The sequence below is a fragment of the Aquarana catesbeiana genome, linkage group LG12, assembly GCF_042186555.1.
Source record: "Aquarana catesbeiana isolate 2022-GZ linkage group LG12, ASM4218655v1, whole genome shotgun sequence".
In the NCBI taxonomy this organism is placed as follows: Eukaryota; Metazoa; Chordata; class Amphibia; order Anura; family Ranidae; genus Aquarana; species Aquarana catesbeiana.
The window spans coordinates 148561826-148589537 of NC_133335.1; the positions used below are offsets into that span (position 1 = coordinate 148561826).

Consider the following 27712-nt stretch of genomic DNA (forward strand, 5'->3'; position numbering starts at 1 on the left):
TTGACAGGTGAAGATTTAAAACCTTTACATATTATCAGTTAACCATAAATGAGTGACCTAGAATTTAATAGCAATCTGGTGTGCATGGCAAAGCCAAATGTGTGTTCTGCAACTGTGAGCAATTATTATGGAAAAATAGGCTTGGTAGTATAGACACTCATCTAGATTAAGATCTGGTTGTATGTTTCATTACTTATTTGGTATTTTAATGTATGTGCTATGCTTCTGTATTCAAATCTCTGTGTACAATATCATTATATTACACAATTGTCCCTCTTTGCTTTGCAACCACTTTCTGCATCCACAGGAAAAGTTTATTATTGAATGAATATAGATTTTGTGTGAGTATTATCAATGCTAATCTTTTTACATAGTTAAGTGGGTAGGTCATGTGGTCATTTTACATTCAAATAGAACTTAGTGGGGTTCTTTAGGAAACTCTTTTCATGTGACCTGTTCCACTGTGAATATTGGTAAACTGTTATGTATGTTGGGTATAAATCACAGCTGACCCTTATTGAAACACTGGTATTAAACCCCTTACTTGTTAAAATGTTATTACAATCAATGAATAGCACACAATATGCTGTAATTTATACAATAAAATCCTTACAATATCTTTAGTGGCCTATAAAGCAGGCATGTTGACCATTACTGACCTGTCCACTATACAGCATAGGAATATTGTTTTTGCTATCAGTGTCATTATTGTAGCTGAAGAGGAACATATTGATGAAATGAATGAGAAGGCTTGGTGCTATCTTGGAAGTTGCGGCATCATAAGCACACCACTTGTACAGGATGAGTATGACTAGATATCCAAACAGAGACGCCATGAAGATCATTTCTGGGATGAATCCCAAGTAAATATTAAAGGGCTTCTTAAAGTATCTGAGAAGATAAAAGGTGGATAAAGCTTTGTTGTTAAGTCCATATGAAATTAAAAGTTGACGAGATACAGTTATTTAAGGACAAGCACTGTAAAGTATTAAGTGTCAAAACTTCCTACGGTAAATTAAAATCAATGTTTGGTTCATAGTGAGACCATTCAAACATTTAGGGTAGTTATAGGATGTAACTATAATATGTAATCAATTAGATTCCCCTGGGGACTAGAATGCCTAGTAAACGTGGGCCGAATGTCGGACGACATCGGCCTGTTCAATAAAAACCAACGACATTCGAGCTGTGTCTATGGCAGCCGGTTCGGCAGAAGATCAGCAGCCGACCGACTCCCGATCAGCGCTCTCAGCCAATGGCTGAGAGCCCTGACAGGGGCTGTCCAGCTCAGTGGAGGAGATCGCTGTACTAACATTGTAATTTGTAAGTACAGCAACTCCCACATGCATTCCCATACGAATATATTACACTGCTAGAATACGCTAGTTGTTCTGTATAAAATCTAGATATCATCTTGTATTACTTTACTGTATCAGAAAAAAAAATACGTACATATGGTTTAGTAGGCTGAGGGTGACCCCAAAAAGCATATGTATGACACCCAGGACAACAGACATTTTCATCTTGAAGGAATTTAAGAAGGTAAGCTTGTTGGTTGCTATGCTCCAAATCTGAAAAACAGGCATGATGTCAAAATTATGATAAACCTTAAATATACAATTAATTCTGGTTATTGTCACTTCCAATAAATGTTTAGAAGAAATAAATGGATAAGAGCTTACCGGGTCAATGCCAAAAGGATACGGGCCATTAAAAACTCCATTTACAGCTGGATCCAGCTGCAGAACTGGTGCATTCCTGAGAAGCTCTTCTCTACAAAGGCAAATAAACATTAAATAAGAATGGTTCATTGGCCAGATACTACCGTATATACTCGAGCATAAGCTGACCCGAATATAAGCCGAGGCACCTAATTTTACCACAAAAACTGGGAAAACGTATTGACTCGAGTATAAGCATAGGGTGAAAAATACGCAGCTACTGTAAGTGGAAAAGAGGGTCAACAATGCCCATTTGCAGCCTCACTGTGCCCATTTGCAGCCATAGGTCCCCTGAACTTCAAACTTGGTAGTTAAGGGTTTCTAGATGCCCCCTAGCTGCAGCCAAAATTTGAGGTCTCTGGACCCAAAGGGTCCCGAAATGACATTGCTGCAGATGGACACAGTTGACCGACTTTGGGGCCCCGTATCTGGGGGCCACTTGGTGCTAGGAACCCCAAATATGGGGAACAAACCCAGTGGAACTAACACTACAACATATCCAAAGCTGGGGTTCCCGGCACCAAGTGGCCCCGAGATATGGGGCCCCAAATTCGGTTTGGAAAATGTCAAGCACTTTTCTGCAGCAGAGAATTACATTTTCCGAACCCCAAGCTCGGATATGTTGTAGTGCTAGTTCTACTGGGTTTGCACACTAAATTTGGGGTTCCTAGCACCAAGTGGTCCCGAGATACGGGGCCCCAAAGTCGGTTCGGAAAATGTCATTCTCTGCTGCAGAAAAGTGCTTGACTCGAGTATAAGCCGAGGGGGGGGCATTTTCAGCACAAAAAAATGTGCTGAAAAACTCTGCTTATACTCGAGTATATATGGTAATCTGAATTTCATTACAGAAACTGAAATGCCTTTCTTTGTCACAATACTTAGTGTATGTAATAAAGTATATTTGAAATCAGTTTAACTGGTTCAGTTAGAATTCACACACCACAAGCCAGACTTGGCAGTGGACTTATAAAGGTTTAAAACTATTCCTAACAAAGCTTCACCCATAAGTCATATAATTTTCTTATCCACTTCGGCTCTCACACACCTGTTTACTCCCTATGGACCAGACCATTTTTTCACATTTCCACTATGTGTCTATTCACGAGTCAATAACTTTGTAATTACTTATGATAAAGAATTGATACATATATTGATTTTTGGGGGACAAACTGGACTTTCAGGTGACTAAAGTGCTCTGAGAATTTAATTTATTAGCATTTTAAGGGGAAAAAAAACAAAAAAAAGTAAAAATCTGAAAAGAATGTATTTTTTCAAGTTTGATCAATAATATTACTATAGTGAAAACATACTTTTTTTCTGCTGCTTGCTCTATTTACTGCAACATTAAAATTAAATTTTTGGTAGAAAGCATGTTAAAGATATTTACAAAAGAAATAGTTATTTTTTTTGTTTTGCATAAATTTCATTTTTCTCATAATGCATCAGTAATTTAAAATTCTTACTGATTTAAAATAAAACAGATATACCCTAAACCAGGGGTCATCAACCCCAGGGCCGCGGCCCACAGCCAGGCCATGGCCTGTTTGCAGCCGGGCCGCAAAGACTGCACTGTTTGAGGGGCGGTGGAGTGAGCAGAGAGATGACATCATCTCTCACTGCGCGCCCGCATCACCGCTGTTCAGTGCTCACAGCAGGGCCGCTATATTGAGGGGAGCGAGCAGAGAGATGAGATCATCTCTCACCACCCGCCTGCATCGCTGCTCTTCCACGCTCACAGCGGGGCTGCTATAATGCTGGAGGTGAGGCGGAGGAGCAGAGAGCTGAGATCATCTCTCACTGCCCGCCTGCATTACTGCGCCTCCACCAACACAGCATGGCAGAACACCAATACACTGCTGGAGGTGAGGCAGATCATCTCTCACTACCCGCGCCCCCCCATTACCGCTGTTCTCCCCCACTACCCACTACTCCAGGCTTGCCTCTGAACTAATGCACACACCTGTGCTGCTACCACTGCAGTGACAATCTTCCTGTGGTGGCAGGCGACGTGGCAAATGACAAGCTGCATCTGATGGCAGGTGACGTGGCAAGTGACAATCCAAATCTGGTGGCAGGTGACGTGGCAAGGGACAAAATGCATCTGGTGGCAGGTGACGTGGCAAGTGACAATCCACATCTGGTGGAAGGTAACATGGCAAGGGACAAAAAAGCATCTGGTGCCAGGCAACATGGCAAGGGACAAAATGCATCTGGTGACAAGCTGCATATGAAGGCAGGTGACGTGGCAAGTGACAATCCGCATCTGGTGGCAGGTGACGTGGCAAGGGACAAAAAGCATCTGGTGGCAGGCAATGTGGCAAGGGACAAAATGCATCTGGTGACAAGCGATGTGGCAAGTGACAAGCTGCATATGAAGGCAGGTGACGTGGCAAGTGACAATCCGCATCTGGTGGCAGGTGACGTGGCAAGGGACAAAATGCATTTGGGGACAAGCGACATGGCAAGTGACAATCCACATCTGGTGGCAGGCGACGTGGCAAGTGACAGTCTGGCACATTCTGCATTATGATAAGTTGAACTATTTTATTTCATTATATATTACAATGTAATAATAGAAATAATGCGCTTCAATCATCCTGACACCATATCAATGATGGTGCCGGGATGATTGAAGCGCCAACACCAGCCATTGCCCAGATAAATTGGCAGCGAAAAGTCGCATAGGCCCCCTGCCCCCCACCGGGCCTTGGCACAATTTTCTTCAACAGCGCCGGTCCCCGGTGCCAAAAAGGTTGGGGACCACTGCCCTAAACCACATATTTTTTTAGCAGTAAATCCTTAAAGATAACAAAGCATACATGTGCTTTATAATATTTTTTTCCAACAAATAATTTAAAATAGAAACATTGAGCAGGAGATAAAACATGTTAAATAGTGCTTATACAGGTTGAAATGAATGAGGTAAAGAGGAGTTCCACCGGAAAAATAATCTAATCTAAAGTCAGCAGCTATAAAAAGTGTAGCTGCTGACTTTTAATAAATCAGACACTCACCTGTCCCACAGTCCAGCGATGCAGGCATACGAAGCCCTGTTCCTCTCCCCCTGAAGCCACAGCCGGGCACCCACAGTAAGAATGGCGAGGCCGTGGAGAGGAGGGGGAGAGGAGCGGGGCTTCGTATGCCCGCATCGCTGGACCATGGGGCACTGCGCATGTGCAAGCCGCGTTGCACGATGTGAATGGCCAGGCAAACTTCTGGGACCTGTGATGTGTCCCAGAAGATTACAGGGAGGGGGGAGAGGTGAACTTCCTACCAACTCCGCGGAGCCCCGGGAGGAAGTGAGAGCTGGATGCCTCTAAAATAAGGCATGTCAGGGGGTCATCGTCACTTAAAGCGGAAGTTCCATTTTTGGGTGGAACTCCACTTTATGTAGTAAAATACTCTGCTCCCTCCTCGCTCACTGGAGCGCTGGGCTGTGGGGGGGGGGCAGGGGCGGCAAGCTCAGTCTCTCAGCAGCTCGCTGAGAGGCTGAGCCGGGTGTCAGTCCAGGCACCTGGCGGAACCAGACTCCGTGGTCTTCAGCTGAAAACGGGTCATAGGAGAGCAAATCAAATTGCACTCCTGTGATCCATAAGAGAAGTACAGTCAAATGAGCTTTGGCTATACTTCTCCTTTAACTAACTCCCTGTGCACACAATAAACATTCTTCTGTCAGCTGCAGCTCTCTCACTCACAGATTAGGAACTGAGGAGATACAACAGGTAGTGTATTACTTTTGTTATTGTTTACAAAAGGTTACATTAAATGCTCACTGTGATTGGCTGTCGGAGTGTTCAATGAGGAAGGCTTCTGACTGGCTCCCAGTCATTGGATTGGGAGCTCATCTTTCTACAGACACCAGGTCTCACGGGGCTGTGCATTGGAGGGAGCAAGGGAGAGAAGAAACTGAAGGCAGTCTTCTGGAGGTACAGGAGACGCCTTGTGTACAGAGGGTTTTTTTTGGAGATTGCAGATGCCCGACCTGGAGTCTTCGCTTATGTCTTTGGATGGTCAAATATGGGCAGATTTTAAGGTAATGATCCTACACAGTGCCAGCTACAGAAGTGAATCTATTGCATATTTCAAGTAAGCATTCTGATACATGTTCTATGATCAAGGTGTGACCCTCGTCCAGAGGAACAACCAGGTATAAGCATGAAGCAGATGGGCAACAGCAATGTTTAAAAATATGGGAGAAACTCCTTATTAAAAAGAAAACCATACTTAATAATGACTTTCTGACACGTACGTCCAGTTAGCCTTTGGGCTGGTGAACATTGGCCTAACACTCCACGAGGAACCAAACATATTCAGAGCCTTGGAGAAGCAGTCATTGTAAATCAGGCCAGTGTAGACGGAAAACAGGCCCATCAGCAAAATGATATATCTACCGCTGAACACCATGTTAAAGAGCTGAAATCAGAGAAGAAGACCAGTTCGATTATAGGAATGACACACAAACCATAATTCTTCACATACAACAAGATTTGTCATGGAGATTGATAATTTCATTTATGGTATTGTAACAGCAACTGAGCCAACAGTGATCACAATGATCAACAGTGTCAGAGAAGACTGGTAAATTTCAGCTTGCATTGCAAACCTGTGAGATGAATAATTATAATACTTTTGTTTAACTTGCAAAGAAAAACAGTAGGATAGGCAAGATGGGCTATAGCGTAGTATAAAGCTTCAAAACCAAGAGAGAATTTAGCTGATCTTTATCTTCAGTTTATTGTATATTTGAAGGTGTGCATTAGTTATTTTTCTTTAAAAGAAAAATCCAGTTTCATTAAAAAAGACATTTTGTAATTTAAAGGGGAAACAAGACACAAATGACTTTTGCAATAATTGAACCCCCCCCACCCATCCTAGACTGTTATTATAGTGCAACTTTACTGGTCAGGAATAACTATTTGTCCTGTTATTTATTAGTAGTCTCTGCTACTGATAGTGACCCTTGTCTTAAAGCTGTCTGTAACCCCTTTAGCTTGGCTCCCTTCTCCTTCTCCCGCCGCCGAGCCAGTAGGAGCTTAATTTTGAGTGTCATGGTAAAGGCTGTGAAAACAAAACTTCTTTCATGTTGTCATTATGGGATAGTGTTTGAAAAATTTTGAGGAAAATAATTAATTTAATCCATTTTGGAATAAGGCTGTAACATAACATAAAATGTGGAAAGAGTGAAGAGCTGTGATACTTTCCAGATGCACTGTATACTGTCCATGTCTGCAGCAACATTTGACATTTTAGAAAGCTTTTTTCTGTAACTCCAAGTGTCTATATCATATCACAGATTATGAAAACTTCCTTTTTCACCATGTCCTTTGAGTGAGCTCAGTATGTTTGTTCAGCTAATGGTATATTTTTCAGGACACTAAAGGCTCCTTCATACCAGTGCAGTTTGTTTAACACACACTGTTTTAAGGAAGCCCATTATTTGAAAGGGCTGCCTAAAGCAGGCCATAGATTATGCGATTTCCTTTCCTGCAAACTGTGGAAAATTGTTTGATGCACCCATCAACACAGTCAGTGTTGATGAGGGAATCTCTCTCGCAAAGCTTGTGTGTTCTCCCAGCAGGGGAGGGGGTGGTTGGTGGGGGGTGCATGATGAGCAGTCTCTTTCGGGAGAACACACTGATTACCGCTAGTGGCTATAGCTGCTGGCAATAACCACATGCTAAAAAGCTGACATGCTGGTAGTACCCAAGTCGATCGATGGATCAAGTCCCTGTTGAACCGGCCAAAATTCAATCTATCAATGGCCAGTTTAAAGCACTACAATGGTGCAATACAGGTGCATTGTGAAGGTGTGTTGATGTACCATTCAGAATGAATGGCATCTAAGCACGTTAACACCTGTTACAGTAATGCAGTGGGGTGAATGGGCCCTATATAAGCTTTTCCATATACAATGCTGCAAAATTTCAAGAATAACTCAGGTCTGGGGCATCAACTACTAAACAATAAGAGGAAGATGACTGATTTAGGAGTTACTACATTAAACATGTTGCTCTTTGCCTTATACAAGTACAATTGTAATGATAAAAACATGTGAACTGCTGTTGCTGTTCTCCTAGAAATTGCTGGTTGCATGGCTGTGCGAATACCCAAATGATGCTGGTGAAACAAGCATGCAGCTATTAAAAGTCAAAAATGGTCAGTGTACCTTAACTTTATTATTGCTCCAGGTCAGTGACTTAAACCAAAGTGGTCACAGCCAGGCAACTGGAAATCAGCAAGGGTAGACCACATGTTTCTCTCATGATGGCAAATTTCCTTTTAAATGGGCCTGAGGTTCTTGAAAGAGAGGTCTTGGTTCTCTAGCCATACAAAGTGAAAACACTGCTGAGTAGGTGAGAAAATCTTACCTCATTGTCAGATTTTTGGGACAGAATCCGACTTTCCCTCACGACCATCCATACTCCAAACAGTGTCATCAATATGCCATGACCAAAGTCACCAAACATTACAGCGAACAAGAACGGGAAAGTAATAATTGTATATGGAGCTGAAAAGAGAATAATTCTAGTAAATATACACCAACTACCTACCTTGCATGTAAAAAACTACAATTATTTCTAGTCATTAATGTTCTTTTAAGTAAGAATGGGATTACCTGGGTTTATTTCTCGGTAAGTGCCAATACCATAGGCATCTACCAGGTTTTGGAAGCCATATGTGAACTTGTTTGTCTTATTGTAGGTTGGTGGAGTCTGATTAGTTTGCATCCTATTGAGGATGGAAGGGACAGTTGATCCACTGTGTTCCTAAAAGAAAGATGGATTTCTTTTATTATGCTAATCACGTTAAATTAACTCTTGCCAAAAAAACACATCCAAGCACAACTCCCATCTATATAGGATGTTACGTGAATGGGTAACAAATGTATACTTACTGTCCCTCTCCTAAGAGCAAACTGAATGGAATCCAAATCAGCCACTGGGCACCATACTTCTGCGATCAGACACTTCTGTGTCACATCAATGTTACAGAGGTTCAAAGTATGATAAATAGCCTTCATTTTCCGTACTTTGATGAACCATACTCGGATTGTTTTCGCTGCAGCCTGGAGGACACGCTGGCGATGGTCTTCTGTTTGATTGAGAACCTTGGCATTGCAAAAGAAGGAAGGTGAACTTTGCTGTAGAATACTATAAGCCTAAACCTCAAATGCAGCCTTATTGAACCATTTCAGCTTTTGTACCTTTACCCCTAATGTACCAGAGCAATTTTATATTTCACATACTGTTTATTCTGCAATAACGTTGTCATTGCTTAAGATAAAGTAATACAAAGATGTTTTTTGAAGACAAACTAGGCTTAGGTTTAGCAATTTCATCTTGCAAAAACTGTATTTTCTATGTTATTCTATGTTATCTTCAGACAAAAATAGGATTTTTATTACAGCTTACCTTTAAAATCCTTTTCTTGGAGTACATCATGGAACACATAGCCTTAAGTAATTACTTAATGAGTTATAGGCCACCTTCAAGTGTTGACACCGGTAAACCCAATCAAAGGAAGTTTACTCCCTATATAACCCCTCCTCCTTCCAGGAGCACATCAGTTTTTGTAGCAAAGCAATATACTTATATCCAAAAAAGAGGGGCTGGACCTCTGTGTCCCATGATGTACTCCAAGAAAAGGATTTTATAGGTAAGCTGTAATAAAAATCCTATTTTCTTTATCGTACATCATGGGACACAGAGCCTTAAGTAATTACTTAATGGGATGTCCCATAGCAATGCCACATGAGGGGTGGGAGAAAACAACCTGCAGGGTACACCCAGACTTGAGGATCTATACTGCTTGCAGTACACTGCACCCGAAGGCGATATCCTCATACCTCCTTACATCTACCTGATAAAATTTTGTGAATGTATGCACTGAAGACCAAGTTGCGGCCTTACAGATCTGAGCCATGGAGGCCTGATGGCCCCAAGAAGCACTAACTGACCTGGTAGAATGCGCCTTAACTTGAAACGGGGGAATCTTACCCCTTAAATCAGAAGTTTGAATTATCACTTGCCAAATCCACTTAGCGACAGTGGATTTCGACGCTGCCTGTCCTTTCTTAGGACCCTCTGGCAGAATAAATAAGACATCAGTACTACGAATCTGAGCAGTTTTCTTTAAATAGATTTTCACTGCTCTCACCACATTAAGACAATGCAGTGATCTATCTTCCCTGGAACATGGTTTTGGAAAAAACGATGGCAGGACAATATCTTGGTTCAGGTGAAACCCTGAAATTACTGTTGGCTAAAAACCTGGACGAGGGCGTAACACCACTCTGTCCTCATGAAAAATCAAATATGGCTCTTTACAAGAAAGAGCAGCCAATTCTGAAACCCTCCTTGCTGAGGATATAGCAACCAAACATACCAACTTCCTTGTCAGAAGGACTAGGGGAATCTGTTGTATTGGTTCAAATGGCTGTTTTTGTAACAGACAAAAATAAGTTTAAAGTTCCAAGGGATCAAGGGAGGTTTGAAGGGCGGATTAAGCCGTGCCTACCCCTTGTATAAAGCCCTGGACTAAAGAATGAGTAGCAAGTGGTCTTTGAAATAAGATCGATAAAGCTGAGACTTGGCCTTTAATAGTACTTTAGGCCAATTTAATTTCTACCCCTAATTGTAGAAAGGCAAGAATTCTGCCTATGATATATCTCTGAGGGTGCCAACCCTTGGATTCACACCAGGAAACATAAGCCTTCCTGACTCTATAATATGTAGTTCTGGAAGCTGGCTTCCTAGCATTAATCAGGGTAGAGATAACTGACCAAGAAAGCCCCCCTTTCTTTAGAATGTGGGTTTCAATAGCCAAGCCGTTAAATTTAGAGACCCTAAGGAAGGATGGAATATCGTTCCCTAAGAGAGCAGATCTGGCCGTAGTGGGAGGGACCATGGGCCCTCCACTGCCATCTTTACGATTTCTGCGTTCCATGACCTTCTGGGCCCTGCTGGTGCCACCAGAATTATCAGCTTTCTTTCCAGCTTGATCCTGCAAAGAAGTTGAGGCAGCAACTGAATAGGGGGGAATGCATAGATCAGTGAGAACTGATCCCATGGGGTCACTAACGCATCCGTTCCACATGCAAATGGATTCCTTGTTCTGGCCACAAAGTTGACCAACTTCGTGTTGAACCTGGATGCTAGAAGATCCACATCTGGAGTCCCCCATCTTTGACAAACAGCCCGAAATATGTCGGGGTGAAGAGACCATTCCCCTGGGAATAACTACTGGTGACTTAAGTAGTCCGCCTGCCAATTGTCTACTCCCGGAATGAAGATTGCAGAAAGGCATTGAACATTTCTTTCTGCCCAAGTTAGAATATGGTTCACCTTTCTCGGTGCTGAGAGACTTTTGGTGCCCCCTTGGTGATTGATATAGGCCACAGCTGTGGCATTGTCGGATTGAATCCTGACAGGACAATCCCGTAACCTGAAAGTCCAGGCCTTTAGAGCCAGACGTACTGCCCGAATCTCTAGGATATTGGTGGGCAAGATTCTTTCGGTTCTTGACCACTGTCCTTGGACAGTTGTCTTTTCTAGTACTGCTCCCCAGCCTGAAAGGCTGGCATCCGTCGTTACCACTTTCCAGATGACTGGTCTGAAGGATTTTCCTTTCAGCAGATTCTGAGTTAATGACCACCAAGTGAGGCTTTGGGCCACTCTTGGGGACAGCCGCATTGGTAAGTCTAAAGCTTGAATTGTTTTGTTCCAAGCAGACAGGATACTGTTTTGCAATAGTCTTGAATGGAACTGGGTATATGGCACTGCTTCGAATGAAGCTACCATGGCTCCTAGCAACCTCATGCAGTGGCGAATGGAGGGATTGCCATTTGACCTGACCCTCCTACCAGCTCTCTTATAGAATTAATTTTTACTTGAGGCAAGAGCACCCTTTCCTGGGCTGTGTCTATGATCAGACCCAAGTATACTCCAGCCTTTTTAGTGGTAGATTTCTCTAGGTCGAGAATCCAACCCAAACTTTTCAGATAGTTGGTTGTAGTGCGTACGCTTTGCTCCAAACGAGTCACCAATTGATCTAGAAGTAATAGATCGTCTAGGTACGCTACGACTGTTATGCCCTGTGCCCTTAACCTGGATAGAGGTGGGGCCAGTATTTTGGTGAACACCCGAGGTGCTATGGCTAGCCTGAAGGGCAGGGCTACAAATTGGAAATGCTGCTGTTCTAACTCGAACCGCAGAAACTTTTGATGAGCAGGAAATATAGGGACATGCAGATATGCATCCCTGATGTCAATTGACGCCAGCAGTTCTCTTCCTAGAAGGATAGAAACTACTGACCTGATTGTCTCCATGCGAAAGGAGCGGATCTTCAGGAATTGATTTAGCTTTCTTAGATCTAGAATGGGTCTGACGTCTCCATTTGGTTTTGGTACCATGAAAAGATTTGAATAAAACCCCAGACCTTGCTCTTTTGTGGGTATCTGTATGATCAGCCCCTTGAGATATTAATCGGTCTAGTGCCTGGAACAGATTTTATTTTCTCTGGATCTTTGGGAACGCTTGATCTCAGGAAACGAGAGGGTGGAAAGTCATGAAATTCCAGCTTGTACCCCAGCCTTACTGTGGAGATGACCCATCTGTCCTGAATTTCATTTTTCCAGACTTCTGAAAATTGCAGAAGTCTTCCTCCCACCTTGGTAAGGGGGGTTTCCCCTTAATGATGAGGCTTTAGGATTCTGTTTTGCAGATTTCCTACCCCAGGGCTTCTTTTGAGCCTCGGTCTGCCCCTTTTTTTTTTCCTCTAGAGTCTGACGGCGGAGGCCGTCGCCACTGCCTAGAGGCGGAAGCCCCTGGCGCAGGGGAAAGAGCCAGTTTAAATGAAGGGCATTTATTTTCTTTTGACTGGTAAAAAAGTACTTTTCCCAGCAGAAATTGTCTTGATATATTTATCCAAGTCTTCTCCAAACAGTCGCTCCCCATGAAAGGGGAACCCAGTTAGGAGGTTTTTACATGGTGTTTCAGTTGACCAATTTTTCAAGCACAGGATTCTGCGCATATGTACAAGCATAAGCGTAAGGCGGGATGCCTGGTGAATAGAGTCTTTAATGGCATCTATGGCAAAACATAATGCCTTAGGTAGTTCAGCCAAATCCCGAGCTTGTTGTGTAGGAAGCTCTCTAAGGGCCTGTTTAAATTGGTCCTTTAGGGATTGGCAGACGCCTATCACGGCGACTGCGGGCTGAGTGACGGCACCTGCTATGGAAAAAGCAGATTTTAGCAGGGATTCCAACTTCTTATCTGTTGGATCTTTAAGCATCTGTGCATTGTCTACAGGACTGTAAGGATGTTAGAGTGCTGCTTTAAGATATGTTATACAAGAAGAAATGTATTTTGCTTTCTTATGCAGAAAATTAGAAGTGCAAAGATTATTTGCGAGCTATGTACTTGAACAGGATGTACGTGTGGTTAGCCTGACATTTTAATATAGACAATGAGCAACAAAGTTATAACATGTTAGAAGTTGGGTGTCTGGAACATTGGCAGATTGCCTAGCATACGTGGTCACATATATATATAAACTTATATTTAGATATAGCCTGAGGGATATCTATAGGCAGAATATGCAATTTATGACATTTTATGCTTATTTTTTCATAAAGTCTGTGCTTCAATCTCATTGGCTGATAATAAGAGGGAGGTTTTTCTCTCTCTCTCTCTGTAAGTGTATAATATATATGCAAACCAGTAAATCATTGTAATTTCGATTCACCATCCCATGTGTGTGTCTGGATTACCCGATCGATCAGAGTGTTCTATCCATACACCCATAGGTCCAACCCGGGTTCAAAGGAGAAATAGGGGCGGCTTAACAGAAATGGTACCAGAAGTGGTGGCGATCGACTGCAAGGTGAGTGGAAACTTTGTAAATTTATTTTACGAAGCCTTTTCACTTATCCTAGCACGATTGACCCCTATTGTTTCTTTTTAATTTTATAATCTCGAGGATTGCTAGGTTGGCTCTCCTGGGATAAAGAAGTCGCATAGTTTTAATGGTTAAACGATGTCCCGCTAGGCTGGCCGGACTTATAGAATTATAGAGAGCATTTGATGCTTTCTTAAAATACAGGACGGGTGTATGGAGCTCTAAAAAAAAAAAAAAAAAAAAAAAAAGGGGGGAAATTGTGTGCACACAATTTAACGGTTTCTTTGTGAATATATTGCTCTGTATTTTGTTGTGATCATATGCATGTGTGAATATATACTTCGACATAAGGGAATTGATTTACTATTTGGTTTGATCTTGATAAGTGATATACATAGAGTTATAGAGTTATATCAGTGTTATTGTGTTTGTTGTGTGTTAAACAAATGTCACAAAGGTGTTTTGAGTGTATTACCATCTTCAACTGGGAAAGAGACCTTTATTAAGAGAAGGTACCCCAAGGGTTCAAATGTTGAGATTCAATATACAAAATAATGTTTAACAGTAAGAGGAGTAATAAGTATTATAAGTATCATTGTGACATTAAGGATATTGTGAAATAATTATGGGAAATAAATTAGGGAAGGAAGTTCCCGAAGGTGAGCGGGACCAACCTTCCCCCTATGATTTTGTAAAAGGCACTTGTGGGGCAAATTGTGTCGATCCTTTTTGGGAAAATGTACAAACTCGTGCACATTAGTTGTACCTTTCAGGCTTGGGGTCATTGGGACCGCGTTCCCTGGAAGATTAGGAGGAGGTAATGAAAATTTGTGGGACGCATAATCGACACAATTACCCCCCGGGTGACACTGGGATTGTAAATATATGATGAAATGTTGTAAAATGTACTAAGGGAAAGACAGGGAGAAAGAAGCGAGGGAAGCAAAGAGGCATAGAGAAAAAAAAAAAATCAGAAGAACTAGCTATAGCATTACAAGAAGTAGAGTCTGCGGGTCAGATAATCCTTCGTTCTGCAAACAAAGAGAAGGAACCCTTTAAGGCCCTTCCTTTGATCACGATAGGTAATACTCAGGTTCAGATCCCCCTCCCTGTCGGCTAATATAAGGGACACCTGCCCTAAAGCTAGAAAGGATCCCAGAGCTGCTGCAGCTTTTCTAAAAAGGTATTGTATAGGAGCTAGGATGGGAGCAGAAGATCTCCAAATCATTATTTAAGCAGTATACCCTGAAACCACGGTTGAATTTGATGTAGTGGCAGCTTTTATCACGGGAGATCTCTATGACAAACCTGAAGGGTGGGATATTTTTGGGGGCCAACTAGGACTAGCTTGGCAGAAAGCATACAAAGGGGACACAAGTGTATACACTATGTTGTCTTGCAAACAAAATCCAGGGGAAGATTTTTACTCATTTTTGGTTTGTCTACATAAAATATATCACTCACTGATTATAGGTTTATCACTTCAGAATGTACAGAGGGTTGCTCAATGGGTATTAATGGAACTGATGTCCAACATAAAGTGACTCCTACATTACAAGTTAGTACATTACAGGACGAACTTCTTACAACTATGTGTTTTGCTGTTTTGACTGACTGACCTTTCCTTAATGGGAAGAGACTTAATGTCTGCTTTAAGAATCAATATAAGATTTGACCAAGAAGGTGGATTGACAGCAAAGTCTCCACTATGTGACTTGACTAATCCTAAATATCACGACTTCAGGGGACATTACATGCTTCTACCTAGACCTCTAGAAAATCACCCAATTTGGGCTAAGGACAAAACCTCTGTAGGACATCTTAATCATACACCTTACTCTCCTACTTTCAAACCCAACACAATATCACACTTCCAAAAACAATATCCCCTTACAGAAGGGGCAGGGCATTTCACCATTGATTGAAGAATACAAAAAGGAAGGCATACTAAAGGAAATAGTTAGTCCATGGAACACATTTTTTTTTTAGTGTACCGGTTGGGGAGGACGCACAAAGGATCTTTGGTTTTGTTTGGGGCTGGGTCAATTGGACACGGCTCCCACAAGAATTTGTTGACAGCCCAGCAGCCTTCCCTATGGTATTGAAATGATCCCTTGACGACTGGACACCTCCTCAGGGTTACATACTGCTTCAATATGTAGATGACCTACTGCTGTGTAGTGAGAGCCAGGGACGCTGTGAGTCCAACTCTGAGCATCGCCTCGCCTCAGAAGGTCATTTGGTGTCTTGCAAAAAGATCCGGTGATGCAGGTCGCAGGTTGAGTATTTGGGGTGTATAATCAAACAAGGGGAACGTTTGGTGTCACCGGCTCGGGTCAAAGTACTTACATGCCTCAGTCCCCCGAAGGAGAAGGCCATGCTTCTCACCTTCCTCGGCTCGATTGTCTACTGCAGACAATGGATACCTGATTGCTCACACTGGGATTCGATCCTTAGAGCAGCTACGTTGTTGGGCTCTCCAAAAATGATTAATTGGACTGAGGAAATGCTACAAGCATTTGCCACCCTCACTGCGTCCCTCTCAAGGGCACCTGCATTGGGTCTTACCCGTGCAGGTTCAGGGGATGCCCTCTTGCCTTCAAGCTCTCGTGGCTTGTGCAATGGCTGTAAAGGAGGCATCCAAATTAACATTGGGAGGGCAGACAACATTATACACAACACATTCGGTAGTTCACCTTATGCAGAACATGAGTACTCAGCAAATGACAGCACAACGTACAAGTGGCTATGAAGTTATACTCTTTAACACACAACATCTTGACATCAAATCATGTTCAGAGACCACACCACAACTCAGGTTTCTACACTCTCTCTTGTATCTTTCAGAAACTGATCCTATTCCTCAACATGACTGTAATTAACAGCTTTTAGAATCTACTTCACCACGTTCTGATTTAAAAGACACCCCCAACCCTGATTACCTACATGTTATTGTAGACGGTAGCTGTACACGTCCTGACGATCACACATACAAGACTGATTACTCAGTTGTCAGGCTCCCAGACAATATCTTAGAAAGTAAACCACTGCGAGTAACTTCAGCGCAACTCCTCTTTGAAGGACAGGATGTGAATGTTTACACAGATAGCATGTGGACGTTTAATTGAAACGCTCCTTCTTCCTTGCCACATTAATGTAATTAAGATTCGTGGGCACTCATATGATAAAACAGAAATAGCAAAAGGGAATGCACTCGCTGATAGGTTGATTTGATAGGTATTCAATGGAAACTACACATCCCTTATCATCCCCAAAGTGCAGGAGGAGTAGTAGAAAAGACGAACAGAAATATTAAAGATAAACTAAAGAAAGCGACAGGAGGAACTTTGAGAAACTGGTTAGATTTTCTTCCCACAATACTTTTCCAAATCCGTACCTCACCCCATTCTAGAAACGGCTTATCCCCTTATGAGATATTAATGGGAAAACCAACACAGAGGAAATAGACAGAAATAGGAGAGGAACCTAATCTATATTCTTTACAGGAAGAGTATGTGAAAAACCTGGTAAGTAGCTTTACAGAAAATTATGACAAGGTAGCTGTCACCTTTCCTCCTCTTTCCACAGAACCAACACATCCTTTTATACCCAGAGACAGGGTGTTGGTCAAGCAACCAATAGCAAGAAGATCTTCCAAGGATCTTTTTGAAGTATTGAAAGTTGCAAGAACAGCAGTCCTGACTGACCAGAGCCCACAATGGATCCACAAATCAAGGATAAAGAAAGCCCCTGATCACTGAAAAATATACATGTCCACAGATGAAACAATGGAACTCTAATTCTCTCAAATAACAGGAACCCCCTACAGACTTTGGTTCTGCCCCTGTTCCCAAATGGGTGAAGTGACTTTCCAGATTCTTTTTCCCCCTTTCCCCCCCTAAAAGAAACGTATCAATCTGCCTATCAGCTTTTTCAATGACATGTATAATATGTTCTTTTGTTTCTATGCTTTACACAAAACAGAGATGGTATAATGAATAATATTGTTATTATTATTAAGTTATTATTCACATTGGAAATCGCAGCATCAATTGCTGGTACTTTCCATCTTTTGGAGAATTTCTCCTCCAGAGGATAGAGAATTGAAAACCTCTTAGGAGGGAAAAAATGTTTATCCCATTCTGCAAAAATAAGCTGTTCAAGTAATGCATGTGCAGGAAATGCATGCAAAGGATGGGAAGGTTTTAAAGAACCTAAGGAGCCAAGTTTTCATGAGACTCTGTTAAAGGCAGCATGAAGTGGAACGAACAATTTCTGTAAGAGATTGTATCAGCAATTTTTCAGATTGAGAAGCTGAAATCTACTGTTGTTTCCTCAACAGAAGAATCATCGGTTTGTTTCTCTTCCTGATCGAGTGAGGGTAAAACATCATTGTGTGCCCACTGTTCCCCTTGCGAAGCTGAAGCGGGGGAGGGGCATCTAGTACGCTTCATATCCATCTGAATGGCGGATGCGATTAAAGCCTCTAATCTTTCTTCCAGACCCTGAAGGGAGGAGGAAAGGACATCTTTAGTCATGTATACAGGTGCTGAGATGTGAGAGGCAGCTGCACCATCAATTTGCTCCAATGGCTCACCCTGAGTTGCCATAATTGGTAATTCAGGCAAGGATGACAGCATTGAAATACTGTGAAACCTTTACTCTTTTGGCAGGCATAGTCCTAAGTACAAAAAACAGAGGCGCTATACACATTGCACTAAATCGCTGAAAATAGTCATGACTTTTAAAGCTGCTATAAAGTTCAGCCTAGTGCTGGAAAAGAGTGTCCTTCCTGTATCAGGAATGCCAGTTTTGCAACCCATACGTGTCCCACAGCTCGTGGGTCTCTGTGCAGGCAGCTTGATTCCTCCTCATCAGCAGAGGAGCGCCTGCATTAGGACCCGCCCCCTCCAAAAAAATTCAGCCGCTTTTATATTTAAAATGTTTCCCGCACCTGAGCGTGGCATTTTTTGGGTCCCAGATCCAACAAGAAGGTGGGGGGGGGTGCTAGAGCCTCCTGCAGTGAGGCACAGACTTGTGTAAAAATACAGCCTACAGTAACAAACTATAGCGGTAAAATAGCGGGACCTTCCGCATCCCCTATGGCGGGGGGGGGGCTGGGGGTAATGTAAGGGGGTGCAGCGCTGCTGTCCCCCTAACCCACTGGTCACATCAGGGAAAGTAAAAAGACATTTTTTGCAGATTTGTTTTTACCTTGCAAAATCTCCTTCCACACGCTGTGCAGCCAGGCACAGAACTGAGCAAACAGTGAGACAACAGAGTAAAGTATGTGCATAGAGACTCCATCTAGTGGAGATTTTAAGGCATGACAACATTTTTTCCTTAAACAAAATATATATGAAACCCTGCGAGCCACTTACGGATAAATGCCTACAAAATAATAAGTGAACAGTGGAGACCAGCTGCAAACACTCAGTCACGTTCCATATTCGTGCAAAGTATTAAAATAAAAAAACAATGTGTCTGCGCTAGAAAAAATCGCTGCACTCAAAGTGCAGTACCCCTAGGTGCTAAAGTATAAAGTGCACAGTGCTATGTGAAACACAGCAAGTGAGTGATCAAACAAAACAACATATCCATTAAAATATCAAAATAAAATACAAGAGGATATAACAAACAGTGAATAAATGAAGTCCAAAAACGTGTATATCCAATGATATAAAAGTGCCCAAATAAATTAGTCCAAAAATTTGGTGAATTTCACATATCCTATCTTCCAAACTGTGCCACCAAAAAACATGCTGTGGTGTCTTCCAGCCGCCCCCACAGGTGTATATGCTCACCTTCCTGTGTGTGACACAGCGATTAGACTATGTCAAACAAAGCCTTGGAGCCACTCCTGTGCTCATTAGGAACCAGCTGTGCAGACTTCCAATGTTCTCAAGTGGAGATGGTTTATGCAAGAGAAAAAAACTCCATAGCGCAATATGTAGGTATAAAGGATTTTAAAATAATCAGCTCCCCTCACATATATGTGCATGCGTAAAACTACCCCTAAGTGCTAAAGTATAAAGTGCACAGTGCTATGTGAAACACAGCGAGTGATCAAACAAAACAACATATCAATTAAAATATCAAAATAAAATACAAGAGGATATAACAAACAGTGAATAAATGAAGTCCAAAAACGTGTATATCCAATGATATAAAAGTGCCCAAATAAATTAGTCCAAAAATTTGGTGAATTTCACATATCCTATCTTCCAAACTGTGCCACCAAAAAACATGCTGTGGTGTCTTCCAGCCGCCCCCACAGGTGTATATGCTCACCTTCCTGTGTGTGACACAGCGATTAGACTATGTCAAACAAAGCCTTGGAGCCACTCCTGTGCTCATTAGGAACCAGCTGTGCAGACTTCCAATGTTCTCAAGTGGAGATGGTTTATGCAAGAGAAAAAAACTCCATAGCGCAATATGTAGGTATAAAGGATTTTAATCAAATAATCAGCTCCCCTCACTGGGGTACTCACATATTGTGGGTGCGTGAGTGCACCATCCTTAACAAGCATAAAACGGTCAATCTCTCGGTGTGGTGTGCGGTGCGGCGTGTGTAACGAAAATCTCCTGCTCTCTCTCTGCTGACAGCTCCGTCCAGGCCCCTCCCCTACGCGTGTTCGGCACCGGGACCACGTGCCTTCTTCAGGGGGAATCTGATTGGACGAGAGCTCCAGAGTGAATATATATAACTCCGGCGGCCATTTTGCCTAAGACCGCAGACACATCTGTGTCTATAGCGGCCATTTTCCCTTAGGCCATGGATCAGGCTGACACCAGCCGTGTCAATCATGGCAGCCATTTTGCCTAGGATCACAGATGTAAATCCTAATGGGCAGTAAAGGTAACTACAGCGGCCATTTTCCCTGAGACTACAAATCTGCTAAATAGCAGAATGTGTACTATTAATAGCAGGATCTCACAATAAATGATCTAATCAGATGTTGTGCATAAAAATAATCTACAATGATATATAACCATGTATTCTATCTTAATATAATAATATTATACAGGACGGAGCGGTCTCGCAAAGAGAGCACCGCCACACACCACACACGTTTAGATCGCCGCAAACGATAAAATATCACATAATAAACAAACGTACAGCATTCCATATATGATTAATCGACCCCAAGATTGGATCAACCAACTTAAAATTAAATATTACTAAAATATTAAAAACAAACATGACATACTTTATTATAAAAAATTGTTATTAATTGTTATTGTTAGCTAGGGCATCCACTATAGATTGTATACTGTGATGTTCCCCTTGATAGTTCAATTACCTCCCCACAGTGATTCTATGTTGGGTGTATAAATTTTATCCATTTTGGAATATTTTTTTAAATAGATTTTTTAGATTAATATCTTAAAAAGAATTTTTTTATGATTTTTTATGTGATTCAAATATTTTTAATAACAATTTTTTATAATAAAGTATGTCATGTTTGTTTTTAATATTTTAGTAATATTTAATTTTAAGTTGGTTGATCCAATCTTGGGGTCGATTAATCTGTGATCCTAGGCAAAATGGCTGCCATGATTGACACGGCTGGTGTCAGCCTGATCCATGGCCTAAGGGAAAATGGCCGCTATAGACACAGATGTGTCTGCGGTCTTAGGCAAAATGGCCGCCGGAGTTATATATATTCACTCTGGAGCTCTCGTCCAATCAGATTCCCCCTGAAGAAGGCACGTGGTCCCGGTGCCGAACACGCGTAGGGGAGGGGCCTGGACGGAGCTGTCAGCAGAGAGAGAGCAGGAGATTTTCGTTACACACGCCGCACCGCACACCACACCGAGAGATTGACCGTTTTATGCTTGTTAAGGATGGTGCACTCACGCACCCACAATATGTGAGTACCCCAGTGAGGGGAGCTGATTATTTGATTAAAATCCTTTATACCTACATATTGCGCTATGGAGTTTTTTTCTCTTGCATAAACCATCTCCACTTGAGAACATTGGAAGTCTGCACAGCTGGTTCCTAATGAGCACAGGAGTGGCTCCAAGGCTTTGTTTGACATAGTCTAATCGCTGTGTCACACACAGGAAGGTGAGCATATACACCTGTGGGGGCGGCTGGAAGACACCACAGCATGTTTTTTGGTGGCACAGTTTGGAAGATAGGATATGTGAAATTCACCAAATTTTTGGACTAATTTATTTGGGCACTTTTATATCATTGGATATACACGTTTTTGGACTTCATTTATTCACTGTTTGTTATATCCTCTTGTATTTTATTTTGATATTTTAATTGATATGTTGTTTTGTTTGATCACTCACTTGCTGTGTTTCACATAGCACTGTGCACTTTATACTTTAGCACTTAGGGGTAGTTTTACGCATGCACATATATGTGAGGGGAGCTGATTATTTTAAAATCCTTTATACCTACATATTGCGCTATGGAGTTTTTTTCTCTTGCATAAACCATCTCCACTTGAGAACATTGGAAGTCTGCACAGCTGGTTCCTAATGAGCACAGGAGTGGCTCCAAGGCTTTGTTTGACATAGTCTAATCGCTGTGTCACACACAGGAAGGTGAGCATATACACCTGTGGGGGCGGCTGGAAGACACCACAGCATGTTTTTTGGTGGCACAGTTTGGAAGATAGGATATGTGAAATTCACCAAATTTTTGGACTAATTTATTTGGGCACTTTTATATCATTGGATATACACGTTTTTGGACTTCATTTATTCACTGTTTGTTATATCCTCTTGTATTTTATTTTGATATTTTAATGGATATGTTGTTTTGTTTGATCACTCACTTGCTGTGTTTCACATAGCACTGTGCACTTTATACTTTAGCACCTAGGGGTACTGCACTTTGAGTGCAGCGATTTTTTCTAGCGCAGACACATTGTTTTTTTATTTTAACATTTTTTCCTTAAATGAAAGAAAATGCATAGATGTTTTTAATAAGTTTTCCTCCCTTACCTTGTCCTCGCTGCAGGATTTTGCTGAATTAACAGAAAATCCAACTTTCACCCATCACGGTGGGCAACGTTTAGCAAACCTTCAAGGACTGGGTCCGTAAAAACGGGGGTCCAACTGCCTTGGGCCATGTACAAGCACCCCATCAGGAAGCTTGAGGTAATGTAACAAGACCTGGGTTCCTGGGGTCCAGCCCTACAAAGAAAGGCATTACAGGCAAAACCTCGTGCTTCGGATACGAGGTCCCAAGTACCATCCACATTAGGCCTCAGTGGCACTCCTGGATGGATCTGGCTTCTTTTTGTGGAGGAATTTAAATCCAGCATGGATCCCTCTTGGAGCATCTCAGAGCACTTCTTCATTCGTGACCAAAACCTTAGACACTGACAAAAAAACTGATGTACTCCTGGAAGGAGGAGGGGTTATATAGGGAGTAAACTTCCTTTGATTGGGTTTACCAGTGTCAACACCTGAAGGTGGCCTATAATCCATTAAGTAATTACTTAAGTCCCTGTGTCCCATGATGTACGATAAAGAAAATACATATTTTATTTTACCAGTGTTAGCAAAAAAAAAAAAAAAATGTAGCCATACTGTAAGCATTAGTACACATTTTCAGTGACATTTTCTATTAGCGTTCAGCCATTGACAAGGCATATAAAACCAACATAGTTCAACAAGCCATAGTATTCCAATGTGTTAAAAAGTGATTTTTAGGAGGATAATAACAGGATAATGGCCTAATATACCCCTACCAACCACTAGGTACAAAAGGGGAATGATTCCCAAAATCAAGAGTGCTTAAAAGGACAGCTAGGGTGAACCTTGGTGCAAAAGGGGCTCAGGAAGGGGAAGGGACAGAAGGCGTGAGTGGCTTCATTTTGACATTCAGTAATGGTCAGTAATAGAAGCAGGGGGTGAAGTGCCAGGGACAGCAGAGCTGAAGATTAAAAAAAAGATGCATTCTAGAAGCTTTGTTGAAGTTTCTTTCGGCATTATCTCCAGTGTTTAAAAGCAAGTGGTAATAATTACTGCAATTCAGTTGTTTCCTGTTCCATGAAAAAACTGGGCATTAGGAACTATGTAAACCACAGATCATATTTACAGGCAATACTTGCTTTGCATTTCTAGTGGCACTTAACATCTTCTGAGATCAGATGTGCTAACCTCCAGAAGTCTTGTCACTTATTATTACACCTGCTACATCTTGCAGGTGAAGGATTTAGTGAGCAGGTGTCTATCATTAGGGTATCCAACTCTGCATGTTCTTTTTTTTAAATTATAAATAAAATGCAATAGTGCGTGGGAACACTCATAACTCCCATAAGTCCCCTTTCACACCGAGCTGCCCACAGCGTCGGCGGTAAAATGGCGTTATATTTAGCAGCGTTTTACCGTTGGATTTGCAGCGCATTTCAGCTGCTAGCAGGGCACTTTTACCCCCGCTAGCGGCCAAGAAAGTGTTAAAACCGCCCGCAATACCCCAGAGCTGCCCCATTGATTTCAATGGGGAGCAGCGGTGGAGGAGCGGTAAACACACCACTCCTTCACCGCTCCAAAGAAGCTGCTGGCAGGACTTTTCCTGACGTCCTGCCAGCGCCCCGCTCCAGTGTGAAAGCCCTCGGGCTTTCACACTGGAGACAATGGAGCAGCTGTTTGAGGGCGGATTGCAGGCACTATTTTTAACGCTATAGCGCCTCCAAAACACCCTTGGTGTGATAGGGGTCTAACAGTCTAAATCTCATTGTTGGAAAATTCATGACAAACGATAAGCCAGGGGCTGAGCAGACTACAAGAATAAGTAAAATATTACTTTTGGGTCAGCTTATGCTTTAACAAAATTGGGCTTATAAAGGTTTCTCAGGCAAAATGAAGATAAATACTTTAGTAAATATTTTAGTAAGAAAATACCCTCTAAAAGCCTTACCATTTGCAGATCATCAATCCTTGTGTTTACACCAGCAGCCATTTCTTTGCGCTCCTGAGGGGTCTCTGGACAAGGATAGAGAGAAGCACGGAACCTGTGGAAAATCAAAGGGATGTATTAATTTACAAAGTACCCCAAAACACAAGAATAGATATTTATATATCAGGGACTGAATTAAAAAGGAAATCAAAGTAAGGGGAGCTATGTGTAAAGAATCATTTTCCTATAATATTGTTTGACTACATGGAGAGCAAGATTTTTTTCCAATTATTAGCTTAAAGAAACAGATATTAAAGGGTTAAAATCTAGCATAATGCACACACTACTACCAAGAGAATTAGGATGGCCAGTCGTTTTCCTTATGTGATAGTCTGAGGCTTGTAGGCAAAGCAACAATATTTCAGAAGAGATCTGCTGCAGCTACAAATCTTTCTGATTATTTTCTCTACTGAATTGTATCTAACTCTAGAGCTAGTGTGTAATTGCTTCCAACTATATACAGTGCTGTGAAAAATGTATTTGCCCCCTTCCTGATTTGTTATTTTTTTTTCCATGTTTGTAACACTTAACCTCCCTGGCGGTATGATTATTTCGGATTTTAGGTGCTGAAAGCGGTACCATTATTTTGCATGGAAATTTGGCGTTTTATATTGTAGGTCTGTAAATCTTAACAATAACACACTTAAATCTGTCCAAACCAGAGTCTAGTAGATATCCCGGGTATGATAAAGTTTGAAACACAAAAACATAAATTATAATATAATAAATAAAAATAAATAATTAAAAAAAAAAAAAAATAGTAATAAAATAAATTTCCCCACAATTCACTATCGCTCAATTCTGCAAGTGTTCTAATTTATTATCGCTGTTTTCTAGCTGGTCTAAAGCCACTTTTGACGTAAAGGGACACTTTTTGGTTGCTATGGACAATCTCCAGTTTCCAGGCAGAAAGAACAGTGTATATCATGTAAAATTGCATGCAGGGCATGGGACAAAGCACTGGGGACAAAAGGGATGTGAAATCATTTCATACAGTACTGTAATCTGTAAGATTACAGTACTGTATGTGTTATGCTTTTGACATTTTTTTGAATTTGCCGCCAGGCTCCGCCCCCATGCGTCGCGCCGCTCGCAGGGAACGGAGCCTGGCACGGAGAGGCTTCGGAGGAGGACAGAGCCCTCGGACACTGCGGGGGACATCGCAGGATCCCGGGGACAAGGTAAGTAACGCCGCCCCAGGATCCTGCAATGCGATCCCGAGTGTGGCTCGGGGTTACCGCTAATGGTACTGAATTTTAACCCCGAGCCACACTCGGGAAAACCGCCAGGGAGGTTAAATGATTCCGATCATCAAATAAATTTTAATTTTACACAAAGATAACCCGAGTAAATGCAAAATGTTTTCATTTATTAAAGTGGATGTAAACCCAATGCCATCCTTTCCAAACTACTGCCATAGGGGTTATCTATAAGGATATACATGCCTCCTGCATGTATCTTTACCTGTCAAATGTCTCCCCTCTGTCTGTTATGAGAGCCGAAAAACTGCAGATTCTGTGGGCGGGTCTGTTGTCTGGAGCTCGGTGGGTGGAGTCGTGATGTCAGTAGACTCCCCGCCCACCTCTATACTCCCCTTGTCAATATGCATTTCTCCTGTGTATTTCTAACACTGAACTTCTGCTATGATCTCTAACATCCAGTTAAAAGACAGGAAAGTAACCACATGACTTCAGCATGCCAAATCATGGTGAGGTGTGGAACAGCCAATCCTTGCAGAGCTGCTGAAGAAAGGAGTGGGGGTGGGAATTAAAAAGCAATGCATGTCTTAGGCTAGTGCACGAGATATGTAAATCACCTGCCACTCACAGCAAGGGGGAGGATTTGACAAAGATTTTCTCTGTTTGTCAAGATTTATCTCACTGAACAATAAAAGAGGATTGCTCAGAGCTGGATTAAATCTGTGTGGCAAGACTGGGCTCAAATGATAGGAAATCTTATACTCTACATTATGATTAAAATCGGGTTTACATCCACTTTAAGTGAAATAAGCTGCCTGGCCCTATGTGAAAAAAGTAATTGCCCCCTAAACCCCCTGCTGCATAACGCAAGGGCACTTGAGCAAATTGATGGCCGGACATTCTCCTTCAGGATTTTCTAGTAGAGCGCAGAATTCATGGTTCCATCAATTATGGTAAGTCATCCAGGTCCTGAAGCTGAAAAGCAGCCCCAGACCATCACATTACCACCACCATGTTTGACTGTTGGTATGATGTTTTTTATGAAATGCTGTGTTAGTTTTATGCCAGATGTAATGGGACGCACGCCTTCCAAAAAGTTAAACTTTTGTCTCATCAGTCCACAGAAAATTTGCCCAAAAGTCTTGGGAATAATCAAGATGATTCTTGCCAAATGTGAGACAAGCCTTTGTGTTCTTTCTGGTCAGCAGTGGCTTTCACCTTGAAACTTTCACCTTGAAACTTTCAAATGGATGCCATTTTTTGTCCAGTCTCTTATTGCTGAATCGTGAACACTGAACTTAACTGAGGCAAGTGTGAGTCCTGCAGTCCTTTAGATGTTGCTCTGGGCTCTTTTATGACCTCCTTGACGAGTTGTCGTTGTGCTCTTGGAGTAATTTTGTTAGGCCGGCCACTCTTTGGAAGGTTCACCACTGTTCCAAGTTTTCTCCATTTGCGAATAATTGCTCTCACTGTGGTTTGCTAGAGTCCCAAAGCTTTAGAAATGGCTTTGTAACCCTTTCCAGACAATTCTTTTGTCATCTGTTCTTGGATTTCTTTAGATTGTGGCATGATGCGTTGCTTTTTGAGATCTTTTAGCATGCTTCACTTTGTCAGACAGATTCTATTTAAGTGATTTATTGATTCAACAGGTCCGGCAGTAATCAGGCCTGGGTGTGGCAAGAGAAATTTAACTCGGCTTTCCAAAAAAAAAAAAAAAAGTGGTTAATCACAGTTCATTTATGATTTAGCAAAGGGGGAGCCCAATAACTATTTTTTCACATAGGGCCAGGCAGGTACAGACAGCTTTTCTCCCTTAACCACTTGACTTCCAGAAGATTTACCCCCCCACCCCCACCTTCCTGACCAGGCCACGGGACTGTGTTACTTTAACTGACAATTGCACAGTAGTATGACCAATAATTTTGAAAAAAAAACATTTTTACTTTCTGTTATAAAATATATCT

General features: G+C 41.9%; 1 protein-coding gene and 1 long non-coding RNA gene across 7 annotated transcripts in view; one reads left to right on the forward strand and one right to left on the reverse strand.

Annotated features, from left to right (window-relative positions):
- ATP6V0A1 (ATPase H+ transporting V0 subunit a1) overlaps positions 1–27712 on the reverse strand; it is a 201225-nt gene that overhangs the window by 57671 nt on the left and 115842 nt on the right. For all 6 annotated transcript variants that reach the window (XM_073608392.1, XM_073608391.1, XM_073608393.1 and 3 more), the window contains exons 9-16: positions 24511–24604; positions 8617–8829; positions 8338–8488; positions 8090–8229; positions 5971–6134; positions 1683–1773; positions 1453–1571; positions 660–891 (exon numbers count right to left, since the gene is read on the reverse strand). In XM_073608392.1, the coding sequence (XP_073464493.1) occupies positions 660–891; positions 1453–1571; positions 1683–1773; positions 5971–6134; positions 8090–8229; positions 8338–8488; positions 8617–8829; positions 24511–24604 (1204 nt within the window). The remainder of the gene's footprint in view (positions 1–659; positions 892–1452; positions 1572–1682; positions 1774–5970; positions 6135–8089; positions 8230–8337; positions 8489–8616; positions 8830–24510; positions 24605–27712) is intronic.
- LOC141114594 (uncharacterized) lies at positions 13040–17621 on the forward strand. The gene is made up of 2 exons (XR_012236934.1): positions 13040–13604; positions 17208–17621. It is a non-coding gene; the product is annotated as an uncharacterized lncRNA (long non-coding RNA).